The sequence below is a fragment of the Cydia strobilella genome, chromosome 25 (assembly GCF_947568885.1).
Source record: "Cydia strobilella chromosome 25, ilCydStro3.1, whole genome shotgun sequence".
Lineage (NCBI taxonomy): Eukaryota > Metazoa > Arthropoda > Insecta > Lepidoptera > Tortricidae > Cydia > Cydia strobilella.
Genome location: NC_086065.1, coordinates 2539958 through 2566403, shown reverse-complemented (window position 1 = coordinate 2566403; position 26446 = coordinate 2539958). Strand labels below are relative to the sequence as shown.

Here is a 26446-nt window from a genome sequence, read left to right as displayed (position 1 = left end):
TTTTATGTGATATTCAGCAAACGAGCAGACGAGCCGCCTGATGGGAAGCAGTCATCGTCGCCCATGGACGTAAGCAACATCATAGGTTGCTATATCTATGTATATTACAAGTACTTAGTAACCTTTTGTTTTACTGGTTTTGTTATTAATTGTTATTTATTCCTACGTACGAGTAAACAAGTCAAGGTCACAATGGCAATCTGCTAATTTTAGGATATTAACATATTAAGTACAATTAAAAATAACTAAAAAAAAACACGACTGCATGTCAATAGTTATTTGTGCAACAAGAGAGGAAAGTTGGTTTTTCTTGCGAGTGTTTATTTTGAGTCCCGAGAAAGCGAGAGATTCTATAATTGAATCACGAGCGAAGCGAGAGATTCTAAGGTAGAATCTTGAGCGTAGCGAGGGACTCAAAAACACGAGATGTAAAATAACTTTGCTCTCGTGTTGCACACATAATTTTTCACCTCAGTAGTGAGAACATATTAAAGGTTAAAATGTATTTCGAATTACACAGAATAAACAGAAAAAAAAGTATTATAATATGTACGATACGATAAGATACAATACGATACGATACGATGCGATACGATTCGAGACCGGACCGGACTGGACCGGACCGGACCGGACCGTACCGGACCGTACCGTACCGTACCGTACCGTACCGTACCGTACCGTACCGTACCGTACCATACCATAAAAAAAATGTAATAAAAGTATCAAGTTCATGGCCTTCACTAAATTAAAAAGCTACATTGTTTCACTCCCTGGAGTGAGGAAAGTCGCACTTTCCTCACTCCAGGGAGTGACGAAAGTAGGCTTGTTCGAGCTGCTGAGGTGAAATAGTTATTTGTTATACAAGGGTGCAAAGTTGTATTTTACCCGCGAGTGTGGAATTGAAACATGAGCAAGCGAAAGGATTCTATAGTTGAACCACGAGCGAAGCGAGTGGTTCTAAAATAGAATCCTGAGCGTAGCGAGTGTTTCAACACACGAGAAGTAAAATACATTTGCACCCGTGTGTAACACAAAACTTTTCCCCTCACTATAGCGAGGAAAGTGCAACATCCACAGGCGTTAGATCATCTTCATCACTGGAATTACTATTTTTTTTACGATATTATAACAGAAAACACTAGAAATTCTGATTTTTACGTGAGTCGGTGAGAATAACAGTAAAAATTTTGTTGACAATGTTGACATTTCTGTTCTGACGTATGAAATGTCAACGATGCGTTTTGAAATTGCATCGACTCAACTTGTGCGTTCAGAATTATATTTAACATCATTATAAAAAAATCTAACGTTCTTATGGAATTTTAAGGTTTATGACTTAAAATTATTAAATAAAGCTAAATTTGGTATTTTTTATTAAATTCTCAAACCATTTATTTAATGATAATTAATATCGAACGAACCATTATTATGAGCGTTTTACGTTTTGTTATCTGTCAAGCTACTTAAACACGCTCCATCCAAGGTCAAATTACTTTCCCCACTAGTGGATAAAATGCGTTTTTCCCCGCTTGTTTTAAAGGATAACAGACGGCTTTCCGAGCTAGTGAGGGGAAAAGATATATTCTTTGCATAATTTAGATATAATCAACTAAGTATGGCTACATTCAAGTATTCTTTTCGTACCGGGACGGCGGGGAGCGGTTTATTCGGGTAATTTTTTTACTTTTTAGATTTAATTTTTAATTGTCATTTATAGTTGTCATTTTTAATTGTTATTTTTTTAATACACCTATTTAGACATATCCAAATAAAATATAACACTATTTAGGGGGAATCTGGGAGACTTGAACCAAATTTGACGATTAAAAAAATCTTAAATTAAACCACCTTCTCTTCTCCTCGTAACGATACCTATTCGCATGGCAAAAACAAAACACTACACCTTATATAGGTAGTTGGTCAAACCAAATTGTCAGTAAATAAGAACAAAAAAAAACTATACTCATCCTTTTCTTTTGGGTACTAGTGTAAGACAAAGATATCTGTCTATGTTTGAAATGAGACAGTCCTTTGACAAACTATAAAACAAAGTCGCCCGCCGCTTCTGTCTGTTACCTATGTTAATTGTTCGAGATAAAATCAAAAACTATTAAACGGATATTCATGCGATCATGCGGTTATCACCTATCAATAGTGATTCTTAATTAAGGTTTAGATGTAATTTTGGGCATTTTCTATGAACAGGGACCTTATTGTTTATGGCGCTTACGCCGCACAGCGTCGCGCGGCATTGTATTTATTTCGAAACATCGTTTATAATGGCGTAAGCGCCATCGACAATAAGGTCCCTTTTTATAGAAAATACCACATTTGTTAATGTTTTGTGTAACCCGTGCCAAGCCGGGGCGGGTCGCTAGTATATTGTACGTTATATTCTGGAACTTTTTTCAAAAAAATGGTTCTAAACTCCCACCTGGGCAAGTATCTCGGACTCTCCCTATATAACTTAAATACTATCATTACACGTATAGCCACTTACCTGCTAATAAAATAATCGGTACTTCTACTTGTTTCACGATACTAAGCAGGGATCGTTACCTGTATAACTTAAAATCAAAATATCACGTAGCATTTGAAATATTTCATTGATATTGTATAATGGTATTTAGGTAAGGACAATGAGTTATCAGATTACCTAAATGAAATGGAAAAATATACACAAACAACCGAGATACCGAAATTGAATACCGGTTAATTTGTATGAAAAATATACCGGTATTCGATCCCTGATACTAAGTAAAAGTAACAGTGACGACCACACCGTAGGTGTAACGGTAAGCGACTGAGCCACTCAGGCACTCACGCGCATCCGTAAGGTAAACAGTAAACACCATAACCTGTATTTTAATTCATGTGGTCAAAGTCTTCAAGTGACAGGCAAGTCACTATGCCTGTCACGTTCTAACAAGTGAGTAAGTCCGAAAGTGACGGGCATAGTGATAGACGACAAAAATGGAACCATGCTGCGCCCGCTGGCTAGGCTGCCGTTAAACTTTGCGTGCCTGAGAACTTAGTCAAGATGACAATCACAAACGTTAATCTCTTTCTATCATTCCTACATATTAATGCCACAGAGAGACATAAGCTTGGCTAGGCACCCTAATCTACAACAAGATGAAGCATTGTATGAAGCAAAGAGTCAGAGATTGTAGGATTGGCACGATGGCCCAGCGCTGGATCAACGAGATGGCCATGCGATGGTTGAGAGCACGCACCATGGTATAATCATATCAAGGTACTCGCGAACCACGTGACTGACACAACTCTACGTCATCATGCTGTTAAAAGGTTCACGATGACGTAGGCTTGTGTCAGACGTGGTTCGCGAGTCTCGGAAGAGAGTACCAGACGGAGTATATTATTACATGGCACGCACTATGAAATGGGCCACGTGTAGATGCGTACGCGCCATCGCTGGCTACTACCTTTGATGTGCGGACGAAAAATCGACAACGCGGCCATCCTATCGCCATCCCGCCACGCCATAAGCCATCCGACACCACTACCCTCTCTACACGCTGGCCCATCTTAGTGGGCAAGTATGATGGCCCATCGTGTAGAGCCATAATGAGGACTATCGATTTAAAAAGGGAAACAAAAAAATCTGACGCAATTTCTCATACATTTTGTACAAACTGATTACAATCTGATGTTCCTCGTGGTTCTGAGCCGAAAAAAGTGATAGGTACACCTTTTTCTGAAAACCCCAATACTCCTTATTAATTTTCTACTGTGATGTAAAAATAACTAGAAATGGGGGTTGGCATATGTGACATGTGACATCTACATCAAATCCCTAATCTTGAATCTTGATTATTGACCTGACCATAAAAACTGGTCTGAAGTGAAATGGTACTTAACGCATCTTATAAAAAAAGTAACTTTCGAAAAAGGAATCCGTTTAAATTACCACTACAAGTTGAACTGTACCTGAGACCATACCTGAAGGAAACGGAGATCTTTTAAAACTGGACTGTTTAACAAACGTTATGCGATCCATGAAACAGCTGTTAGCTCTTATCTATATTCAGTTAGAGTCGGGTTTTGAGTGTTTTATGAGTGGTAGGTGTATGTGTAAAGTTGTTTTTCTCTACGGTGTATCGGTCTGTCCACTAGCGGCCTACTTTACACGGTCAGGCGCAGCTGAGTTGCCAGTAGAATGGTGTTTTACCGGATTTATGGGATTTTTTAAAATGTATTAGGGCTCATAAGCATTTGCAGTTGCGTTCTTTATTTGCCGCACTAGCATCCTATAGGGCTTCATTCAAACTGGCCAATTAAATTGTTAAGAAGAATCATATTGTATTCTTGTGTATTTACAATACAATAAAAAAATTAGTGTTATGGTACACTCCAAATAACAACAAATGGGCACAAACAATTGACAATGGCACCTACAAATGTAGCTGACGTTCCTGCACAGAGAATAAAGACCATACTCTTAAAAACTTCTCAAACTAAACTCGACATAGGTAAGTATTAAGAAACTTCATGTTAAAAATATACTTTTTAGAGACCTTAATTAAATTTTTAAAAGTAATAAACCGAAAAGTGCACTAATCTGCGACTATTCTGTTTATCGAAATCGAGGTCTTCGTGACTATGTTTAATTGTTTATGTTGCAAATACATTTGCTACATAGGCCAAAGACCAAAGTAAATATTAGGTACAAACTACAAATGCCTTGCTAATAACATACTAATATAATACGATTACACAACTTACACGGACACAGTTGATAAAATCTATAATTACTAAAACAATACACACACATAGGTGGTTGGTTATATAAACAATGGTGTTTATAACCAACCTTGTCACATATTATTATAATTATCATGTACCACACTTCAGTAACTTTTGAGGTCGGTCATTGATTCGAGAAAACTGGCAACACAGTCTCACGCACATCACTTACCCGTCCGCCGGGGCACGCGATCGTCGTCTCAAATTAAAAAGTAAAAATTCAAAATGGCGCGCGTTTTCCGCGCTTTTCGCCGGCCGTTCTTTTTTCAAACTCGACACGAATCTACAATGGCTTCGTTGACGAAGGACGAGATTTTGATACTTTTGCGACCGCCTTTTACGAATTGGAGCAATATTATAAGAGATGCTGAGAAAGTTGTGGGATATCCTACTTCGTTTATGAATTTGAGGTGTCTGTTGAGTGACGAGTTTGCTAATATGGCGCTGTATCTAAGGAAATTGGTGAGTTTCATTTTTTCAGCTTTACATCTATTTCATGAGTCCTTGATCCTAGGGGAGACTTGATCACCTAAATTATAAAATCATAATTAATTGCCAATACCTAAATGAAAAATAACTTACCTAAAGGAACCAATCGCTATAATGTTCTAATTTTGACAAAGTACATAGTAGAGTTAGATTAGAATTGATATAACTTTTTAGAATCCCTCGCTACGCTCAGGATTCCATTATAGAATCCTTCTCTTCGTTTAGGATTCAATTGTACGCCCTCGCCGTAAATATGTCATTTTGCTCCCTTGTGACACAATCTACTATTAAATACAGAAACCATCCCCTATTTTTGAGCTGAAAGTAGTTTCAGGAAGTTTATAGAATAGAAAAAATGTTTTTTGTCTAAATTAAACATTCTGACGTTTTTCACAACTCTATGAAAAATGTAGTCAGAGAAAAAATCTCCTAAAAACATATTTTTGAGCAGTCGATTCTTAACAAGGATGAAACCTCTTCTTATATCTCCCTTTATTCGGCCATAGAGTAACTTATACTAGAGCGCTACTGTCATAGTAAATTTTGTAACCCCAGTAAATTGACTGCCATCTGTCGACACACTTTAAAACTAAAAATGAAGATTTATAAAAATACGATAGAATGTAATTAAATATGGGTAAATGATTTTTTTATTTGCATTAATTATTTTTATATGATTTTGACCCATGTTCTTTCATTGGTATGCGTATAAATTATAAATAACAAACGAAACAGTCAACGCCCTCTATACGAGTGTAGGCCAAACTAGTGGCGCCATCTGATCGAGAATCAAATTTTCGTGATTTTCGAGGCACGTTTTTTCCATAGACTGTATCCATCTATTACGGAGTTATATCTATCTTTGATTCGGCTAATACCAAAAATAGTTTAGTTCTCATCTCATCAATTAAGTATACTTAATTCTAAAGTCATCATGAGACATACTTGCGACATATACCATATGTACAAATGTAGGTACGTCTAGTTGACTAACACCCCTTCCCTTCACTTCGCTCGGTCAGAAACAGCATATGGTCTAATCGTGATCTGATAAAAAGATATATCAAATCATAAATGGAGTTGGACCAAGCTAAATCTGCATGGCATTTGTAGTAACAAAGTGTGGCCGTGTCATCATTCAACTTTCAATAAAAACATGACACACAAAATGGGGGACTTTTTTCTATTCAAGATGGTGCAAAGTAGCTTAGACCAAAGAGCAAAAAGAAAAAAACTCCAAAAAGACTATTTTTTTCTTAGTCGACATCTAGCGTCAAGAAACGGAATTATCAGTCCCGCTACTCAACACTAGATGTCACTTGTGTCCGGACTGACGAAAAGTGTATTACTCAACAATTTACAACTAATATTATAAGCAGAAGGAGTTGAAAATAGAGTTCCGGTTAATCCGGTTATAATATTAGCTGAAAATCCTTGAGCATTAGACCTTCCGTTCGTCGCGTCATCTATCGTCGAGTAGCAGTACTGATAATTCCGCTACTTGACGCTAGATGTCGACTACGAAAATAATAGTCGTTTTGGTAACAAAAAAGATGTTTAGAGTGAGCACTCTATGTCTACTTAATTATCTTTGCTATAATAAAAATCGAACTGCAGACGATTAAATATACAGACTACTTTCACGACGATATGACGGTAAGTAGGTGGGCGTGAAAGTGGTTTCATCGAAATAGGAACTAAGCTGTTATTGTTTACACGTTAATAAATAAGTAGTTTCGTTTTTAAGACGGGTTACAAAGATAGATATAACTCCGTAATAGATGGATACAGTCTAAGCATAGAGTAACTTATACTAGAGCGGTACTGTCATAGTAAATTTTGTAACCCCAGTAAATTCACTGCCATCTGTCGACACACTTTAAAACTAAAAATTAAGATTTATAAAAATACGATAAAATGTATTTAAATATGGATAAATGATTTTTTTTATTTGCATTAATTATTTTTATTATTTTGACCCATGTTCTTTAACTGATATGGGTTAAAATTGTTAAATAACAAACAAAACAGTCAACGCCATCTATACGACAGTGGGCCAAAACTAGTGGCGCCCTCTGAACGAGAATCAAATTTTCTTGATTTTCGAGGCACGTTTTTTCCTTTAGACTGTAAACATCTATTAAATTCGCAGATTTAGTCCAATCTATTGATAGTCTCCTAAAGTCGCAGCTTGAATCAATTCTGAATGTCCATTTCTGTGAACAGGCATGGACCCAAGCTTCTTTGCCTATTAGGTTTGGTGGTTTAGGAACCCGCAAAATTTCGAGTGTTGCTCTGCCGGCATTCTTGTCCTCAATCCATAGCACGTCTGATCTCGCAGGTAAAATCCTTAAAGCCCTACCGGCATCAAACTGCGAGATCGCGTGCATGGAGGAGGCCAGGAGTGCCTGGATAGCTGGGCTCAACCTACCTATACCACCTAGACCTACGGGGCAGAGAGCTTGGGACAACATAGCTTCCGACGCCGTCCTGAAGGCTCTAATACACACGTCTTCGGGTAAGGACCGCGCAAGGCTCCTTGCTGTCTCCCGATCTGAGTCTGGACACTGGCTTCATGCATACCCATCACCAAACACGGGTACATTCATCGATCCAGGGACCCTCCGAATAGCCATCGGTCTCCGAGTTGGGGCTGATGTTTGTGTGGACCACAGCTGCGTCTCTTGTGGGGCTTACGTTGATCGCCTAGGCCACCATGGACTTGCCTGCTCTTCGGGCGCCGGCCGCCTATCTCGTCATGCGGCACTCAACGACATCATAAGAAGGGCGCTCGTCAGCGCCGGCGTCCCCGCTGCTCTGGAGACCCAGATCGCGCGGGACGATGGCAAGCGCCCCGACGGGATGTCGTTGATCCCATGGAGGATGGGCCGTGCACTGGTGTGGGACGCTACCTGCGCCGATACGTTGGCAGCGTCCTACATTTCATCAACCAGCAGAAATGCCGCGGCGGCGGCCGACGCCCGAGAGCGCTTTAAAGCAAATAAATATGGCTGTCTCGGCGCCAACTACGAATTCGTAGCTTTTGGTGTCGAGACACTCGGTCCATGGGGCAGGGGTGCACGCGGGCTCCACAAGGAGCTCGGAAAGCGGTTGAGGGAGGCAACGGGGGACCCTCGCGCGGGCAGCTTTCTCGCGCAAAGGCTTGCTATCGCGATACAGCGCGGGAATGCTGCCTGCGTGATGGGCACTTTGCCGTTATAGGGATTTTTATTTTTTTTAGGTAGGTTTAGTTTTAATCGTTTTATTTTATAAGTAGTCTTAGTTTTGTTTTATACAATTAATGTAAATTTTATTTATCATCTTTTCAATAAAGCTTGTTCATTGTTGTATCTATTACGGAGTTATATCTATCTTTGGTCTAAGGAAAAAACGTGCCTCGAAAATCAAGAAAATTTGATTCTCGTTCAGAGGGCGCTACTAGCTTTGGCTTACTGTCGTATAGATGGCGTTGACGGTTTCGTTTGTTATTTAACAATTTTAACGCATATCAGTGAAAGAACATGGGTCAAAATCATAAAAATAATTAATGCAAATAAAAAAAATCATTTATCCATATTTAAATACATTTTATCGTATTTTTATAAATCTTCATTTTTAGTTTTAAAGTGTGTCGACAGATGGCAGTGAATTTACTGGGGTTACAAAATTTACTATGACAGTACCGCTCTAGTATAAGTTACTCTATGCGGGTTATAAATAGAAATAGCGTTTCTCAACTATAATGTAATTTATTTATTCAAAATTAAAATTAAATAAACTAACTAATATAAAACTAAACTAAACTTATAAAACTTAAAATAAACTAAATAAAAAATGCTCCCCAGGTCGCTATCATGTGTTATGGTGCCCAGAAGACTGGCAGCGTTGCCTCTTTGGATGGCCAGACTTAGTCTCTGGCTAGGTACTACTTTCAAATGTTGTAAAATAAAAGGATGCTTTGGGAAATTGTGTTACGAAAATTCGTCATATTCTCTTATTTACATTATTTAGATAATATATATACTCTTGGAACCCTTTTGCGCACCATATTGCCCAGAACCATAGTTTAAATTTCAACGTGTTAAGAAAAAGTTAATTAACTAGTAAATGCAATTTAACGGAACCCGTCGCATTTTATTAATTAAATTTAAGTAATAAATAATTGACTTAGACTGACCTGTTCTAACCTTGTAAAGCAGTGATTTTAAATAACTTTCTAATTCTTTTTAATTTTACCATTCCAGCTTGGCAGCAACCACCTCGTGATGCAGACAGCAAAGAACGTTCTCTACGGAGACTCCAAGAACCTCCAACCCTGGGGGCTGATCATCCTCCTTCTCTCCAAGTCAGTCAAGACTTCAGCACACACGCTACAGTCCAAACAGATAGAAGAGAAGCAAAGACTTCTCGCCGAACTGACCGAAATGATGAGAACAGGCCACCTGATCCATAAAGGCATAGTCAACGTCCCTTTTGCTAAACGGTCTAAAAGCACTGAATCAGCGATATTCGGAAATAAAATAGCATTACTCCTTGGAGACTATATCTTAGTGACAGCCAATGACATGCTAGCAAAGTTAAGGAACTCTGAAGTCTCCTACATAATTTCCTCAGCTTTAAGAGACTTATCTGAAGGAGAATTTTTCGGAGAACGAGATGAACAAAACCAACCGATACCAGGCAAACCTAAAGCAGTTGTCGATGATTTAGATATCACTTTTGATACCACTTCAATCTCAGTTGATGATGTCTTGGGCAGACCTAGGAAGGAATGGACTATTAGATCAGTTTATAATGGTGCATCCCTGCTTGGAAAGGGATGCCAGGCTGCGATGGTCCTAGACCAACAAAATAGGGAAACTGTCAGCTATGCGTATCATTTTGGATGTCATGTCGGTCTAGCTTGGCAAGCAGCTGCTGAAAACCAGACTTTAACATCGAACAACAAAGATCAGTTTTGCTTAGCGAGTGCCCCTGTCTTATTCGCTTTGGAGGAAAATCCAAGCCTATATCAAATAATAGATCAAGCGAAAGGAGATTTAAAAGATGTGGATTATGAAGATCTTAAATTTAATATACTTAAGACTGACGCTATTAATAAAACTCAAAAGCTGTATGAGGACCATGCGCAGAAAGCCGTAGCTTATATTGAAAGTATTGGACAGAACGAATCGGTTGATATGATTAAGAAATTGATAAATACTTTTTAAAGACTTTATGAATACGAGTTACTATATGATTAAGTTGCTCTTTGGCAAGATGAAAGTATCCTTTAGATCTGAAAGACATAGGTAGGTACTCGTATTACTTAATATACCTAACCTATTTACTATTATTACGAACAAGACGGATCTTGCCAATAACAAAGTGAAAATTTAAGTGAATATTGACTACAAAATAATAATAAAAATATTTTTTTAACATTGAAAATGTTTATCAGGTCGTTTTCGTGGGGATGAAATTCGGGTATATTTCCAAAAGTTATAAAGAAAGACGAAAGGCAGTGGTATTAAAAGATGAAGGAGCTTAAGGAGCATCGTAGGGTACTATATTTTCCAAAATCGATATGTAATTTTTTTTATTTTTTTTATGAAATAGGAGGCAATCGAGCAGACGGATCACCTGATGGTAAGCGATTACCGCCGCCCATGGACACCCGCAACACCAGAGGGGTTGTAAGTTCGTTGCCGGCCTTTAAGATGGGAATACGCTCTTTTCTTGAAGGTTTGAAGGTCATATAGGTTTTTTAGAATATTGAAAATGGTGGAAAAAAACGACAAAATATCCTCTTTTTCGGACAGAAAGTAGATTATTCTGAAACAAAAGCCGATATCGAAAAGATGAAAGAGGGCTTCCGAGGCAGTTAGATTGTCTAACGTTTGGAAAAAGAAATTTAGGAATCAGTTGAAAACGGTGGGCAGGGCAGGTGCCCTTATCATTTAATCATTAACAGATTAGTTATCCCGTAGAGTGAGATTCGGCTATATTTTCGAAAATTACAAAGATAGCCGAAAGGCACTGGTGTCAAAAGATGCAGGAGCTTACGGGGCATCGTATCGAACCAAATTTTTAAAAATCGATATGTAATTTTTTTTACAATATTGAAAATTTAATTTGCGTAACTTTACTTGGCATAGGTACTTTTTTAGAATGGGTTTGAAAGTTGTGAACAAATATTATGGTCTTATGAGAAAAAGTATTTATTCAATTTACTACATGCTCAATATTATTGTAAGTTATTTATAACCGTTTTTGTTTTTAAACCTTGCTTATTGGGATTATTCTATTTATACATACTTGTTAATAATAAACAACTTATTTAAATCGCACGCTATTTTAATTTACAAATTTACTGGAAGAGATCCCTTATATCAGTTTAAGTTCGCCTTAGTACATTATATATATTTTGTTTTTATTGTATTTGTAATTCTGTTTTATGTAATATACCTACAATGTTTACATACATAGTACATAAACTGTCATGAGTTATAAATTTATATGAAGTGTGAAAGCTACAATAAAAATGTCTAGGAGAAGTATATTGTTAAAAATTATAGTTTTCAAATTATAATAAAAAAAATAAAAATAAAAATAAAATTCATTTATTTCAAGCTATTTAGCTCATACAATTACAATTACAATTTAAAAATACAATTAACATTACAATTTAAAATAATAATAATAATAATACAATTTACATTAAAATAATAAATACCACATTAAGATAATAACAATACAATCAGATGAAATAAATATGCTTAAATTATGCTTAATTTGTCCTTGTAATATTTGCTATTTTCAAAGTTTGTATGAAAAAAAAAGACATATTTGTACCAAAAAAGGGCAAGAACGCATGGAACAAGCATTAACATTCATACTTTTGAAATGCCAAATTCAGTGTTTTTTTAAACATTTTGATTATTTGACTCTACATTTTTTTTTATTTTTCACAAAAAAATGTATGAATGCCTACTTTGAAGTACCTAATACTTTTAAGAATCAGGAATGAATGGGCAAAATTGTCCAATTTTTAATTTAGTGCAAATTGCCACACTGTGATTGCAAAGGCCAAAATTGTCACAAAAAGTTACATATTTTCATTCTTTGTGCAAAAATCTGTTTTTCATATAAAAGGTATAACAATAATTTAAAAAATGAATTCCTCGTCCCTAAATTATACGAAAATGATGTACAACTGCCCTAAATGCTAAGAGCAGCAAGAAATATAGCATAGATACCTGGGGAATCGACCCTTTCCCCCCTTTGTTGGGGGTGTCACGCAAGATCTCGTTCTGGGCTAAATCAGCTTTGTTTGAGCTAAGGAACAATCGTGCCAAGCAGCATCCCCTGAGACAAAAGTGCATACTCACTGCACTTATTGGCCCCACTAGTCGTCGGACTCAAATATTATAATTTATAATTATAAGGAGAAATGAAGCATAATATGAAAACTACTACTTCCGAAAACAATATTGTAGAAAATTTTATGGAGAATATACTTCTAGACATTCTTCGGGTTCCGTACCCAAAGGGTAAAAACGGTACCCTATTACTAAGACTCCGCTGTCCGTCTGTCTGTCTGTCACCAGGCTGTATCTCATGAACCGTGATAGCTAGACAGTTGAAATTTTCACTAATGATATATTTCTGTTGCCGCTATAACAACAAATACTAAAAAGTACGGAACCCTCGGTGCGCGAGACCGACTCGCACTTGGCCGGTTTTTATTGTAGCTTTCACAGTTCATAAAAAAATTATAAAAACTAAAAATGGCGATACAAGTGGGGGGAGGGAGGTTGTTGTATGGGAGCCCCACTTAAATATTTATTTTATTCTGTTTTTAGTATTTGTTATAGCGGCAACAGAAATATATCATCTGTGAAAATTTCAACTGTCTAGCTATCACGGTTCATGAGATACAGCCTTGTGACAGACGGACAGACAGACAGACAGCGTAGTCTTAGTAATAGAGTCCCGGTTTTAACTTTTAAGTATGGAACTCTAAAAACTGATAACTTCAGATGCTTCAGACAACCAGAGGTGGATTAACAAAATTGCTCGCAGAATAGTTCAAGGCGTTCTGGTTTATAAAAAAGAACACTATAGTTTGTTAACATTGATAAACAAATTTTGTCAATAACAGATATTTCGCAGTAGGCCCTCAAGATTATGTGTTTACCGTACGTATACTAACGGATGCGCTTGAGTAACGCAGTTAGTTGTACACCGTTACATCAACGGAATGGACGTCGCTGTTATTTTCGTGGAACGAGTATAAGTGCCAAGTATTTTTAATAACAGGTAAGTGGTAATAATGTAAGGGCAGTCCGAGAGACTTGCCCAGGGAGATTTAAAAAACCCGTAAAACCTCCCAACTGTCCACAAGTTTAAAAGGAAATTAATTCAATTTATTTAATTAATTTAATTTATTAATTAATTAATTTTATTTTATTTATTAAGTATCAATACCAATGTTCCTTAGCTAGTTTTTCTTCTATTTCTAAACATACTTTGCCCATAGAGTAACTTACACTAGAGCGGTACTGTCAGTAAATTTTGTAACCACAGTAAATTCACTGCCATCTGTCGACACACTTTAAAACTAAAAATGGAGATTTATAAAATTACGATAAAATGTATTTAAATATGGATAAATGATTTTTTTTATTTGCATTAATTATTTTTATGATTTTGACCCATGTTCTTCCACTGATATGCGTTAAAATTGTTAAATAACAAACGAAACCGTCAACCCCATCTATACGACAGTAGGCCAAGGCTAGTAGCGCCCTCTGATCGAGAATCAAATTTTCTTGATTTTCGAGGCACGTTTTTTCCTTAGACTGTATCCATCTATTACGGAGTTATATCTATCTTTGATAGAAATACAAAAATATAGTAAAAGTCACACCTGAACGAAAATCGTATTTATCTGTAGAGTTGGGTGGTTTTACGGTGTTTATTTTTTGGTATGCCTGTGCTCGAATAGGTATCGTTAGGAAGAGAAAGAGGTTTGATTTTGGCACATTTTTTTATTATTTAAAATAACTTGTTCAAAAAAAACTTTTTTTTATTACAAAAAGGCAAGAATTTGACCGCAATCTCACCTGAGGGTAAGTGCCGATAGTAAAGTGTGGATCTTTTGTTTTAATTAAAAAAATATTAACGTTAGAACATTCCTGAGAAGTAACCCGTGGGATATCAGGGTTTGTCCAATACTATATGCCTTGTAGCATTAAGTCCGCCTTTTGTACATTTGTATTTTCTTTTGTGCAATAAAGATTAAATAAATAAATAAATGTATTTTTCGTATATTCATTTATTTAATTTTCCCTAAATAATACGTGACGTACTTAATATGGGCATTTGCCTGAAATAAATAATTGAATTGAATTGAATTTAATTTAATAATACGTGAGTGACCCGTTTTAAAATAATTTTAATATGTTTGAGTTTCACGGGAGTTTTATAGTTAAATTTCTTTAAATGTTTCACAGAACACACGTTGCGCTATCACTGTCACATTTCGCAAGACAGAACGGGAAAGACCATGCGCGCCAAGTGTCAATTTTGATCGAATTTTGACGATTTTTATTTATTTTAAAAACGGCAACGTTATTAAAATAAACAATTTACAATATTGAAATTCGAAAGCGGTAAAATTACTATTTAAAATAAGAATGGTTTTCTCTTCTTTTTTTTGTTAATAGTGTCACGTAATAAATAACCGAGTAAAGTTGGATTAAAAGTCCTACTTAGAAGTTACTTTGGGAATTAATTGTATCGAGCGAAGAGTCATAATTCGTGTATCGGAAGCTTATAAATTATAGATAATGTAGTCAAGAACTACATATATTTTTTCCACGTCTACGAATATCAACGTCTCTTAGAAAAATATGATCATATAAGGAGAATTTTCGCCTTCTGGCTCAGGGAACCGCCTTAAGCGAATTGTCATCCCGGGCTCGAACTTTTAATGCTGATGACGTAAAAACCGGTCAAGTGCGAGTCGGACTCGCGCACGAAGGGTTCCGTACCATTACGCAAAAACGGCAAAAAAATCATGTTTGTTGTATGGGAGCCCCTAAATATTTAATTTATTCTGTTTTAGTATTTGTGGTGTTTTCTATAAAAAGGGACCTTATTGTCGATGGCGCTTACGCCATTGTTAACGATGCTCCGATATAAATACAATGCCGCGAGACGCTGTGCGGCGTAAGCGCTATCGACAATAAGGTCCCTTTTCATAGAAAATGCCCCATTTGTTGTTATAGCGGCAACAAAAATATATCATTTCTGAAAAATTCAACTGTCTCACCATTATATTTTTAAAAGAAGAATATTATTTTGTTTGCCACAGCACGTGTTTCGCACGCTCAGTGTACGTTGATATGGACCGACCTTTAGCGGCATTTTACCAAATAATAACGCGCATTGTATTTGTCTTTCATTCGGTGACTCATTACGGCGGTTGAATGAACTAAATCAGACTAATATTAATTTCTACAAGTAAATACGGTCATTGGTTCATTCAACTATCATGTCCAATGTTGAACAACATCCGCAACAATATTGGAATATTTGCATGAATCTAGTATAAAACTGGATCAGGCATGAGTGGTGGGAACTGTCAGAACGGGAGTCTTATGTAATGTATTTTTCAGTAGGAGTAGCAGAGAAAGCGTTATTATTGTTTGTCTATTTAGATTAATTGCCGAGCGGATCCCAGGCTCCCATGAGCCTCGTCAAAGCTAGAGGGTCCTCCACACTTGTGCGCGAATCGCGGCGCGAAGCCGCGAACGCGAGTGTGGAGTCTAGTTCGCTAACCAGCGAAATCGACTCCACACTCGCGTTCGCGGCTTCGCGCCGCGTAGTCTGGAGCGGGCTTAGGAATTTTGTAATGATATTTAGGTTTTTTTTTCAGCAAAATGGCCGCCATCCACATGCGAATGCTGGGCTACACCGTGACCTTGACAATGCATATTGTCAACACGTATGTGTTATTCAGCCTTCTTCATGGTCCAGTCATGGAGGACCCTAACATTAGGACCTTTACCGCGATGTACAAAAGATTCTTCACTGTCTGGACTACGGTAAGTTTGGTTACAATAGCCCCGTGTTTATTATGACCCCATGACATTACGTCATGTTTATAAAACGCGTTTTAGACCTTTTAGACTTAAGTTTCACTATATATTTGGTGGGATATCCTTATTTTTTGTCAAATAGGTTTATTAGGATATAGTATAAACAATTCAAAATGAGAAAATTCATTGTTTTAAAGTTTTTTCATTTGTTCACACACAATTACCTAGCTAGATGCCAAAACTTAACTTTCTAGGTCATCTCGAATAGGAATTAAAAGGACGAGTACTAACACTAACTAAGGTTGCCTTATAATAATAAGAAAAAATACGAATAATAATTTTTAAGTTCCGAAAGTTCAATCTCACCCATGGTTCTAATTTACCCCATTTACATTTCAGTTCCTCCAAATCGTCGTGGCGTCGATGGGTCTCACATCTGACTACCTCACGCTAAAGTACTCCAACAAGACAGAACCTGATTGGCTGGGGGTTTTGAGGAGAGCGAAGAATCGTCTTTTCGCTGCCGTACTCTGGCCTACGGTTTTTGTAAGTTTTATTTCAACTCTTTCTACTTCTTTCGCATGGCGTCGCCAAGGGGTGGGACAAACTTAACGTAGTCCAGAAAGTAAATAATCTTTTATACATCGCGGTGAAGGTCCTAATGTTTGGGTCTTCCAGAATAAAATTTGAAACTAAATGTATGACCCTCCCCGTGCCCTTGGCCGTCGGCCCTCTTCCCCCCTCGCTAGCCCAACAGCTGGCGTCGCCCTTGTTCTTTCGTCTAACGGCCCGGCCACGACATCGCGCAGCGGCTGCAACGGCGAGCGGCGGCCATAGGTGGGAACGAAAGGTCCAATCGCTGTGTCTCGCTCCAACCTAATGGCCGCCGCTCGCCGCTGCCGCCGCGCGATGTCGTGGCCGGGCCGTAATTTTGGTCCCTATGGCTGGTTTTAGACTAGTGTCACGCAGACCGTCCGCACAGATCGCTCCGCGCCGCCAAATTGTATGAGAAAGTTGTTGACCCTAAAACGCTCCGAACTTAATACAAATACATATTGGTCCGGCGCGATCCGCGCGGACGGTCCGCGTGAGATTAAAACCAGCCTAAGTGTAAGGCCTGAGTGGACGCTCGAAGCGGAGCGTTCAGCGGGGCGTGCAGCGTGGCGTCGGGCTCACAAGTGATGTGAGCAGCGTGCACTAAGGCCACTTAAGGCGTTTGCATTTGTTTAACATGCACGCCGCACGCCCCGCCCCGCTGCACGCCCAACTCGAGCGTCCACTCAGGCCTTACACTAAGACAGTAAATTTTACGTCAAATTTTTGTACATAATTTATGGAAGTTTAGCATAAGTATTAATTTATTTAGAAATGTAACATTTAAGTAATAAAAACATGTTAAAAACATTTCTTCAATTTAAGGCATAGACAATATTAGCATTATTTTAAAATGATTACCTACTGATAACTATTTCATGTTTACTATTTCAAGAAAAAAATATTGTGTGCAGGAAAAACAACCGACTCCAAAAACTACTAAACAACATAAGTACATAAGCTATCCTTGTGCAACCAATTATGCTATCAGAATGGAAAGAAATGAGGTCAGGCAGACATGCATTATCAGTTAGTCAAAACTATGCCAATCAATTATAGCTGGTGCAATATCAAATTATATTAAATACATAACAAAAACAAAAAAAAATACGACTATTTTAGGTGCATATACACACACGCGTAAACACGTTAAAATTATAATAAAAATAGCTGTAGCCCGCCACTTGGTACGCATGGATTTGTATGTTGGTTAAAGCAAAAATAGATATAACATCCTCTTTGGTTAAAGTAAAGTAAAAAATAATTTTCACCACACCAGATGGTAAAGACTCTTGATTGTTCAAAAACTGATGAGAAAGTTGCATTTTATCCACATGTGATGTGAGGCAAAGTAATGTGATGCAAATTTTGAGGTCGAATTGACTTTTAAATGTGTCGTTCTCAATAAAAGGTACCACATTGTCGCTTACCATAAGGGTGAAATTAGCTTGCAATCTCTATACGAATAACCTGTCAGAGCGTCCTTGTGGTAAGCGACAATGTGGTACCTTTTACTTGAGAACGACACCAATGATGATTTTGAATGATAATATGATAAATATGATAAATTTGATTTTGTTTGATATTTTACGGTTAGATATTTTCGTCGCATTGGTGTGGTGAAAAATTTTGCGTTTTACTCGGTGTCAAAATTTGTTAAGCTTCGTGCCTTGAAACCCTCGCAACGCTCAAGATTCCACTTTTCGCGCCACCCGCTACGCTCGTGGACCAATTTTGGAATCTTTCGCTTGCTCGGGTATCAATATTAGCACGAGAGGTTAAACAACAACTTACAAACAAATAACTATTATTCAAGTAGGATTTTACAATCTTTTTTAAATCGTCAAAAGTACATAATAAATAAAGTAGAATTTATTATTATTAATATTATTTGTTGTTATATTCTACATGAGCAAAAGATAGCAAGGGTTCATGATTTGTTTATAATATGTTACAACGCATTAGGAGAGGTATTATAATATTATGTCCAGCAGTGGACGCGAGTAGGCTGATGAGGGGTCATCCATTCATTACATCACACGTTTAGGGGGGAAGGAATTCACAAAAATGTGACTTGTTGTGACAAGGAGGAGGGGGAAGTCACAAACTTTGTGACGTCACTTTAACTTATTTAAATTATTTTATTCGCTGTACAGTTAAATAACAAGTTTTTGGAACGATAATCGTTCTTAAACATTTAATTTTCTTTCCTAAACTGTTTTGGGTTATAAAATTACTAATATTTCTTTTGACAAAAATATTTTGATAATTTTATGTCGTCGCTTGGTACCCATAGTGCATCTCGGCTTAGTTTGTGTTTAGGTCGGTGTGTAAGATTGTCCCAAAAAAACCCGTCTTGTTGCAGCTCACCTCCACCCTATTCTGGTCGCTGTACCACTATGACCGCAGCCTGATCTACCCCACCTTCGCCGACAAGATCCTCAGCAGCACCACCAACCATATACTGCACACTGCAGTCATCCCGCTCGTGGTGTGGGAGGTAGTTTTCCAGCCCAGGAAAGTTCCGAAAAGTCATACGATCAACGTTTATATGCTGTTTGCGTATATTTTAACGTATTTATTTGTGTAAGTATTTTTCTGATTGTGTGACTGAATGTGTTCCCCATACTACGCGTGACTCATTTTTTACGATTTTTTACCCCCCCGCCCCATTAGTAAACGCACGTTAGTATATGCCAAGACTGAAACCATCCCACCTGAACGGATCACGTAGTATGGGTACGTTCCCTAATGTGCTCCCTGACTAGGGTAGACGATAGTTTTTAATTTGAATTGTCTAATATCGTAGAATGTGCCTTTGTTCCAAAATTTACTTCATGTTTTAGTGTACCGTGCGAAACTTTGACAAACGGAACACTTATTAATTAATTATTAAATTAAAAATCTTTTATTTCGGATTAATTACATCCATAGAATTACATATTATTTGAATTAAAATTAAAACAATTAAATTAATGTTAAACTTAAAACTAACTTAAACTAAACATATTTTAAAAAAAATTACTTTTTAAAATCTGCACGTGGCGCGTGCGATTTCGCCCAGTGGCCAAATATCGGGCTGTCATATGCCCCTGCGACCGCACTCAGGAGCCCGTTGGTGCTGCCGCGCGCACGGCGCATCAGGGACGCGACGCGTTTGCGCATAATGGCATGGAAATCATCCGTGTGTGCCTCCGCGAACATCCCAGAAGCACTGCAGTACCGCGGCAGCCCCATCAGCATCCTGAACGCGTTATTGTAGAGGACGCGCAGCGCACTATAAGCTTTCTTCGTGCAGTTGATCCACAGGCTGCAAGTGTAAAAAGTTTGGCAATATGATCTGAACAAGGTTAACTTAACACTTGTTGTGCATTTTGCAAACCTGCGGATCAACATGTTGCTTCTCACTGATAGTGCCCTGCGCTCCCTCTCCACGTCCACGTCATCATTTTGAGACGCAGTGACCCAATGCCCCAGGTACTTAAACTGTGTTACTAATTTCAACTGAACGCCCCCTAACATGACTGGTGGTACTATGCTGTATGTTTTTGTGCCGGCTTTGAATATCAGTAACTCAGTCTTATTAGAATTGTACCTGAGGCCGTGTGCCTCTGCGTATCTTTCACATATGGCCAGTAGCTTATTAAGTGCGCAAATCGAAGGGCTAAGTACCACCATATCATCAGCGTAGCTGATGTTATTGAAGCACCGCCCTCCGACTGAACAACCCGCTCGAGTGCCGCTAAGCTCCTCTATCAGGTGATCCATATAAAGGCAGAATAGCCTTGGTGAGGTTAGGCCTCCCTGTCTCACCCCGCACTGCAATTTGTAGGAGTCCGACAGTGAACCCGCCCATCTTATCCTGTTACTCTGATTGCTGTACCAATATTTAAACAGCTCAACCAGCTCTCCAGGTACCGCAGCCTGGCTTAGCTTTTTCCATAGGAGATCGTAGGACACCAGGTCGAAAGCCTTGGATAAGTCCAAGAAGCATGCGTTAACTGGTGTTCTACGATCTGTGTAATATCGGACAGTATGCTTGAGGCACAGAACCGCAGCCTCGGTTGATAGACCTGACCTAAACCCAAACTGGGCGTCGTGGAGCGGCACGATCTTCTGCAGCGCCTTGTCAAGCATACTGTCCAACACTTTACTTGCTATGGTGGCCAATGAGATGGGTCTGTAGTTACTTATATCTGACGCATCGCCTGTACGGTTTTTAGGTACAGGTACTACAACCGTTTTAATCATCGCGTCAGGTAAGTAACTATGACTAATGCATAGAGTGAAGAGCATGGCAAGTACCCTAGGCAAATGATCCCCGGCATACTGGAGATGTTCTATGCTAAGGGAATCATGCCCAGGTGACTTTCCGCGGGTCATGCCCTTCACTGCTGCTTTCACATCACCGGCTGCAAACCTTATAGGCATTCTAGAGCCAAGCTGCACCGACATGGGCGGATCCCTTGACGGGCCCAGCGGTGACTCGACTTTGAAATGGGCTTTGAACAGTTCCGCTATCTTTTCCGGATTACTTTCACCCATCACATTCACGGGAAGGCTCGACCTAGGACCCATCCTACTCGTCTGTTTCCAGAAACTGCTAAAATTCTTGTCAGTATGATGTCTCGCAAGAATGTCTGCTTTAATCCGGTCCTCATTGTCCTGACACCATTTTAATTTCTGTTTAAACTTTTTCCTCGTGTCTACCATGATGTCAAAACAGCGCCCGACCTAGGTTTGCCATGCAGAACCCAAGTCTGAAAACTAAGTCGAGCCTCCGCATGAAGTGGTTTCACATGCTTGTTCCACCCGACCACTTGTTTCTTTCTCCAGACCTTCGCCTTTGCTTACATATACTCTCACAGTACTCATACTGTACATATACTCTCACAGCTCACAGATGCGGCATGTTGTAAAGCATCTATTAGACTAGCGTGTAAGTCATCAATAACTCGCCTATGTTCTGTGTTAGTACAAAGTCGATCACAGCATTCTCTTAGCTCATGGGGAAAATCAATGCATCTTAATACCCTATTACAGTGTTCCTGATACATAGCAATTTGACATGACTTTCTTTCACCCCATACAATCTTGTTCGGTTCCCTTATTTCGTTTGCTGACTTAACTCTTAATACACTAAAATCACAGACTATTTCAAGAGGTAAATGATCTGACCAGAAGACATTATATTGTATCGTAATGTTCACTATCATTTGCCATGCCGCTTCAGATACAATACAATGATCCAGCCAGCTCGTTGTACCATGTGCATCACTCACGTATGTATATGAGTTCGAGTCCTGTCCCAGCATCTCAATGTCCGCACAACGCCAGGCTTGGTCATCACAAAAACACTTAAGTTATTATTTATTTAAATTTAAAAAAAATATTATATTGCGGTGTTAATAAAGTAGACCATCACTACTACATATTGTAATAAACACGTAAACGAGGTTGTGATATAGTTTTTATATACATCTAATGGCGACTGTACCGGGACTTCCGGCTTCGTACCGAGTAGGCTTAGAGGCAATGGCGAATTCTTCATTATTCACTTAAATAAACAATTTTTATTTTTAGATTATTTTAAACCGGGTCACTCACGTATTATTAAGTCGAATAGCCGGTTTAAAATAATCTAATATGTTTGAGTCTCACGGGAGTTTTATAATTTTTATTTTTTTCAGAATGTGCTATACCTACCTAGAAAAAGGCATCTGGATGTATCATGTATTCGGCATCGCATACGACAATAACATTTGCTTCCCGCTCATTATGGCCTTCATTGGTGTAATGTTGTACATATACTATCACATGCAGTGGCATTTAACCCGGTTAGTTTGGGAACCGCAGGTCAAAATTAAAGTGTAACATACAATAGGCAAATAATTTTTCAACATCATGTTCAAAGTCACCCCGTTTTAACATTGCCTTAACAACATGTTAAGACAATGTTAAAACGGGGTGACTTTGAACATGATGTTGGCAAAGTAGAGCGTTAGAATGGGGTATTTTCGAGATAGTAATGGGACGCTTTTGTTGTATAATAAGGCTAGCGTATTTTTAAATCAATGTTAAAACAGGTTGACTTTTAACGTTGCCAATGGTTAGAATTTTGAATGATTCACGGTTAGTTTCACTAGACTTATATTGACCGGGATATAGACCGTGATTACCTTTTGTATTATTTGTGAGCTCCCGATATTTCGACGCAGTTACATGCATCATGTTCACGGGTGACTGAAGATAGCGGGTGGGTGTCAAAGCTGTGTAGACAGCGCTCTCTCTACCCTCATTCTTGCGCGTCGGCTGCGTTCACTTTCAACGTTACCAACGGTCGCATTCACACTTGTTGGTCCGGTCGCGTTCACACTCGTTGGTCTGTCCAAACACACTACACTCACGGTGTCACTACGCGTGTTTGATTCGGATATCACTGGTTTTTTTTTACACAAACAAATCACAGGATTCCACACATTTGACAGTTTGAACCCATCTTCACGATTAAAATTAAAAAAAAAAAATAATAATAATCGTGAAGATGGGTTTAAACTGTCAAATGTGTGGAATCCTGTGATTTGTTTGTGTAAAAAACCAGTGATATCCGAATCAAACACGCGTAGTGACACCGTGAGTGTAGTGTGTTTGGACAGACCAACGAGTGTGAACGCGACCGGACCAACAAGTGTGAATGCGACCGTTGGTAACGTTGAAAGTAAACGCAGCCGACGCGCAAGAATGAGGGTAGACAGAGCGCTGTCTACACAACTTTGACACCCACCCGCTATCTTCAGTCACCCGTGAACATGATGCATGTAACTGCGTCGAAATATCGGGAGCTCACAAATAATACAAAAGGTAATCACGTTCTATATCCCGGTCAATATAAGTCTAGTTGCCAATGGTGTTGAGACAGCGTTAAAATAGGGTGTTTTCGAAAAAGTAATTGGACAATTTAATTATAAAATGACTAACATAGGGCAGATGCCCCGGTTTTGGCCAACTTAGCACCCTTTTTGGCCACTTGAAATTTATTAATAAGTAGATAGAAAACTATAATATTAGAAAAGACATTTTTTTAGATTTTAAAGAGAAGTATGGTAACGAATTAAGTTTGTAATGAAATAACGAATTAATTTATATCATATTCATCATCATCATCAGCATCTCAGCCGAAAGACGTCCACTGTTGGACAAAGGCCTCCCCCAAGGATCTCCACAACGAACGGTCATTTGCTACCCTCAACCAACGGTTTCCCGCGACTTTAACCAGATTGTCGGTCCATCTAGTCTGGGGCCTTCCCACGCTGCGTCTTCCGATGCGTGGTCGCCACTCGAGAACCGTTCTGCCCCATCGGCCATCGGTTCTGCGAGCAATGTGGCCCGCCCACTGCCACTTAAGTCTGGCAATGAGGGCTACCGCGTGTAATCGCCGCCAGAGGCGCTAGTGTAGATGGAGATCTTTCAAAATGTCAAATGCATATAAGTTTTGGGGGTTTCAACAATTCAAGCTTTTTATCGAGAATTTGCACTCCTTATTCATAATTATGGTAAACTAAAATATATGTAAAATTAAACAGGTTGAAAAAATGGCACATTTAGACGTTAAAATACCTTTGTATATATTAGAATGTATTGATTTTATAAAAATAAGCATAGAAGAATTATGAGATCTGTTTTTCTGGACCTACATCTACAGTGGCGCAAACTGGTAAGCACAAAAACGGTAGCCCTCATTCTCTATGTCGACAACTTTAGTTCTCCTGCGGATCTCCTCGGATTTTAAAACAGGGCCATTGGCGACAACCGGGTGCCCTAATTCTTGCTTTTACAGTTTCATGTTATGTTTATGAGTGTCATTTAAGATCAAAATATTTATAATCCGCAAAGCTATGGATGGTATAGAATGGTATGGTATACAGTCTCCATGCGCAAAGCGATCAGAAAATATGTGACGTTTTCAACTAAAAGGTACCACATTATCAGTTGTCGATAAGGTTGATATCAAATTGAACCTTTATGGAAATAGCGCCTTATTGACAACCGACAATAAGTACCCTTTAGGTTGATAACGGCAAATATATGTACCTAAACATTTACATACTCGTAAGGGCGGATTCTGATAACCGGGTGTTTAAGTTTCCTTTTCCACTTTCGCCTCTTACTGTGATGATTTATTGTTATACAAGTAAGTTATTTATTTTTACGGGTAACGTTAAATTATTATTAAAATAAAATGTTTAGAAAAAGTGTGTTGTTTGTGTTGTATAAACTTTTCGGCTCGAATCCCCTAACGTCGGATAGATCATCCGACCAAAAAGACATTTACAGTACATATATGGTGCTCGCACTAGTGCGTAAAAAGCACTTTTCGTGCATATGTCGAAAGTTTAAAGGGCCATATGTACTGTAAAACGTTGTACGTTACACTTGCGAATAGGTAATTCGCAACTCGTGCCGATTTAAAACACTCCCTGCCCTGCGGTCATGTTTTAATTTATCGCCACTCGTTTCGAATTTCCTCCTTTACGCACTTGTGTCGAAAATAACTATTTCACTACACCAGGGGGGCGATTTTTGAATTTCGACCGCTCGATTTTGTGTATTTCGTTCAATAATATCTCCACTACTAGGCATTTAAATTCTACTAACAGAATTGAAAACGAATGGTCAATACCAGGTACTAGATTCCCAATTTCTATCGCTCGTATTTAAAAAATTAGCATTTTATCGTTTTTCACCGATATTCGAGTGATCGAAATTCAAAAATAGCTTCCCAGTTCGTAACAGCTTTCTTTGTACATCGAACTGGTTTCCTGGCCTAGCCAAGGTGACGATCGCTTGCGCTCTTGCGCTTCGCCATCCAATCGTTTTGTGTCTTTCTATCACTCTTCTATGTTAGTTTCTACAGTGCAAGTTGCGTTTCGTTCCTTAACCGTATAAAGATCCCTTCACACTCGTGCGCGAATCGCGGAGCGAAACCGTAAATGCGAGTGTGGAGTCTAGTTCTTTAATCAGCGCGTAGAAAAATGCGGCAAATTTAAAAAATGTAGGCGCGAAGGGATATCGTGCCATAGAAAATTTGAACGCGCCTTTTTCTACTGACAAGATTTGCTTGACCAACTATATTAGTTATTCTGTGGCGTAGTCTGGAGCGCGCCAAAGATAAGTGTAAGTGCTCTAACAGACGGGCATACTGGACAGCAACCTTGGATCGGTCCGAGATCTGTTCGATAGAGGGGATCAATCCTATGGTACATTTGTAAAAAAAAAACGTAGCGACTGTCAGTGTCACTGTGACTCCCTGTCATGCAGTGTATTTGATTTTTTTTCGGTTTTCGAGGTTAGGTTAGTTTACTTCATTTTCAATACCTTCATTCAGCATTTGTACCGAGTACTTTGACGAACAATTTAACATTAAAACACCTTATGTGACAAAATTAACTCTGCCATGTAATATTATTTATATACAATCGTCAATATTGCCAATATTGGTCCAATATTTG

At 38.4% G+C, this 26446-nt stretch overlaps 2 protein-coding genes across 3 annotated transcripts in view; both read left to right on the top strand.

Annotated features, from left to right (window-relative positions):
* Positions 1-22811, top strand: part of LOC134752664 (androgen-dependent TFPI-regulating protein-like) — a 46361-nt gene extending 23550 nt beyond the window's left edge. The window contains exons 1-5 of one of the 2 annotated variants that reach the window (XM_063688340.1): positions 13481-13557; positions 16181-16349; positions 16743-16889; positions 19303-19523; positions 22628-22811. In XM_063688340.1, coding sequence (XP_063544410.1) covers positions 16185-16349; positions 16743-16889; positions 19303-19523; positions 22628-22811 — 717 coding nt within the window. In that variant the 5' untranslated portion in view covers positions 13481-13557; positions 16181-16184. Of the gene's footprint in view, positions 1-13480; positions 13558-16180; positions 16350-16742; positions 16890-19302; positions 19524-22627 lie in introns of those variants that run through there. The other variant, XM_063688341.1, reaches the window with a different exon arrangement.
* LOC134752681 (all trans-polyprenyl-diphosphate synthase PDSS2-like) lies at positions 4881-10473 on the top strand. Its single transcript, XM_063688358.1, has 2 exons — positions 4881-5229; positions 9501-10473. The coding sequence occupies exons 1-2, from the start codon at positions 4993-4995 to the stop codon at positions 10464-10466; spliced, it is 1203 nt and encodes a 400-aa protein (XP_063544428.1). The 5' UTR covers positions 4881-4992; the 3' UTR covers positions 10467-10473.
* Positions 22812-26446: the final 3635 nt, after the last annotated feature.

Bases quoted from the DNA above. Each gene is read 5' to 3' on its own strand.
- LOC134752681 (XM_063688358.1), top strand. From the start codon at position 4,993: ATGGCGCGCGTTTTCCGCGCTTTTCGCCGGCCGTTCTTTTTTCAAACT. The intron at 5,230-9,500 runs GTGAGTTTCATT...TTACCATTCCAG, and splicing joins CGCTGTATCTAAGGAAATTG to CTTGGCAGCAACCACCTCGT.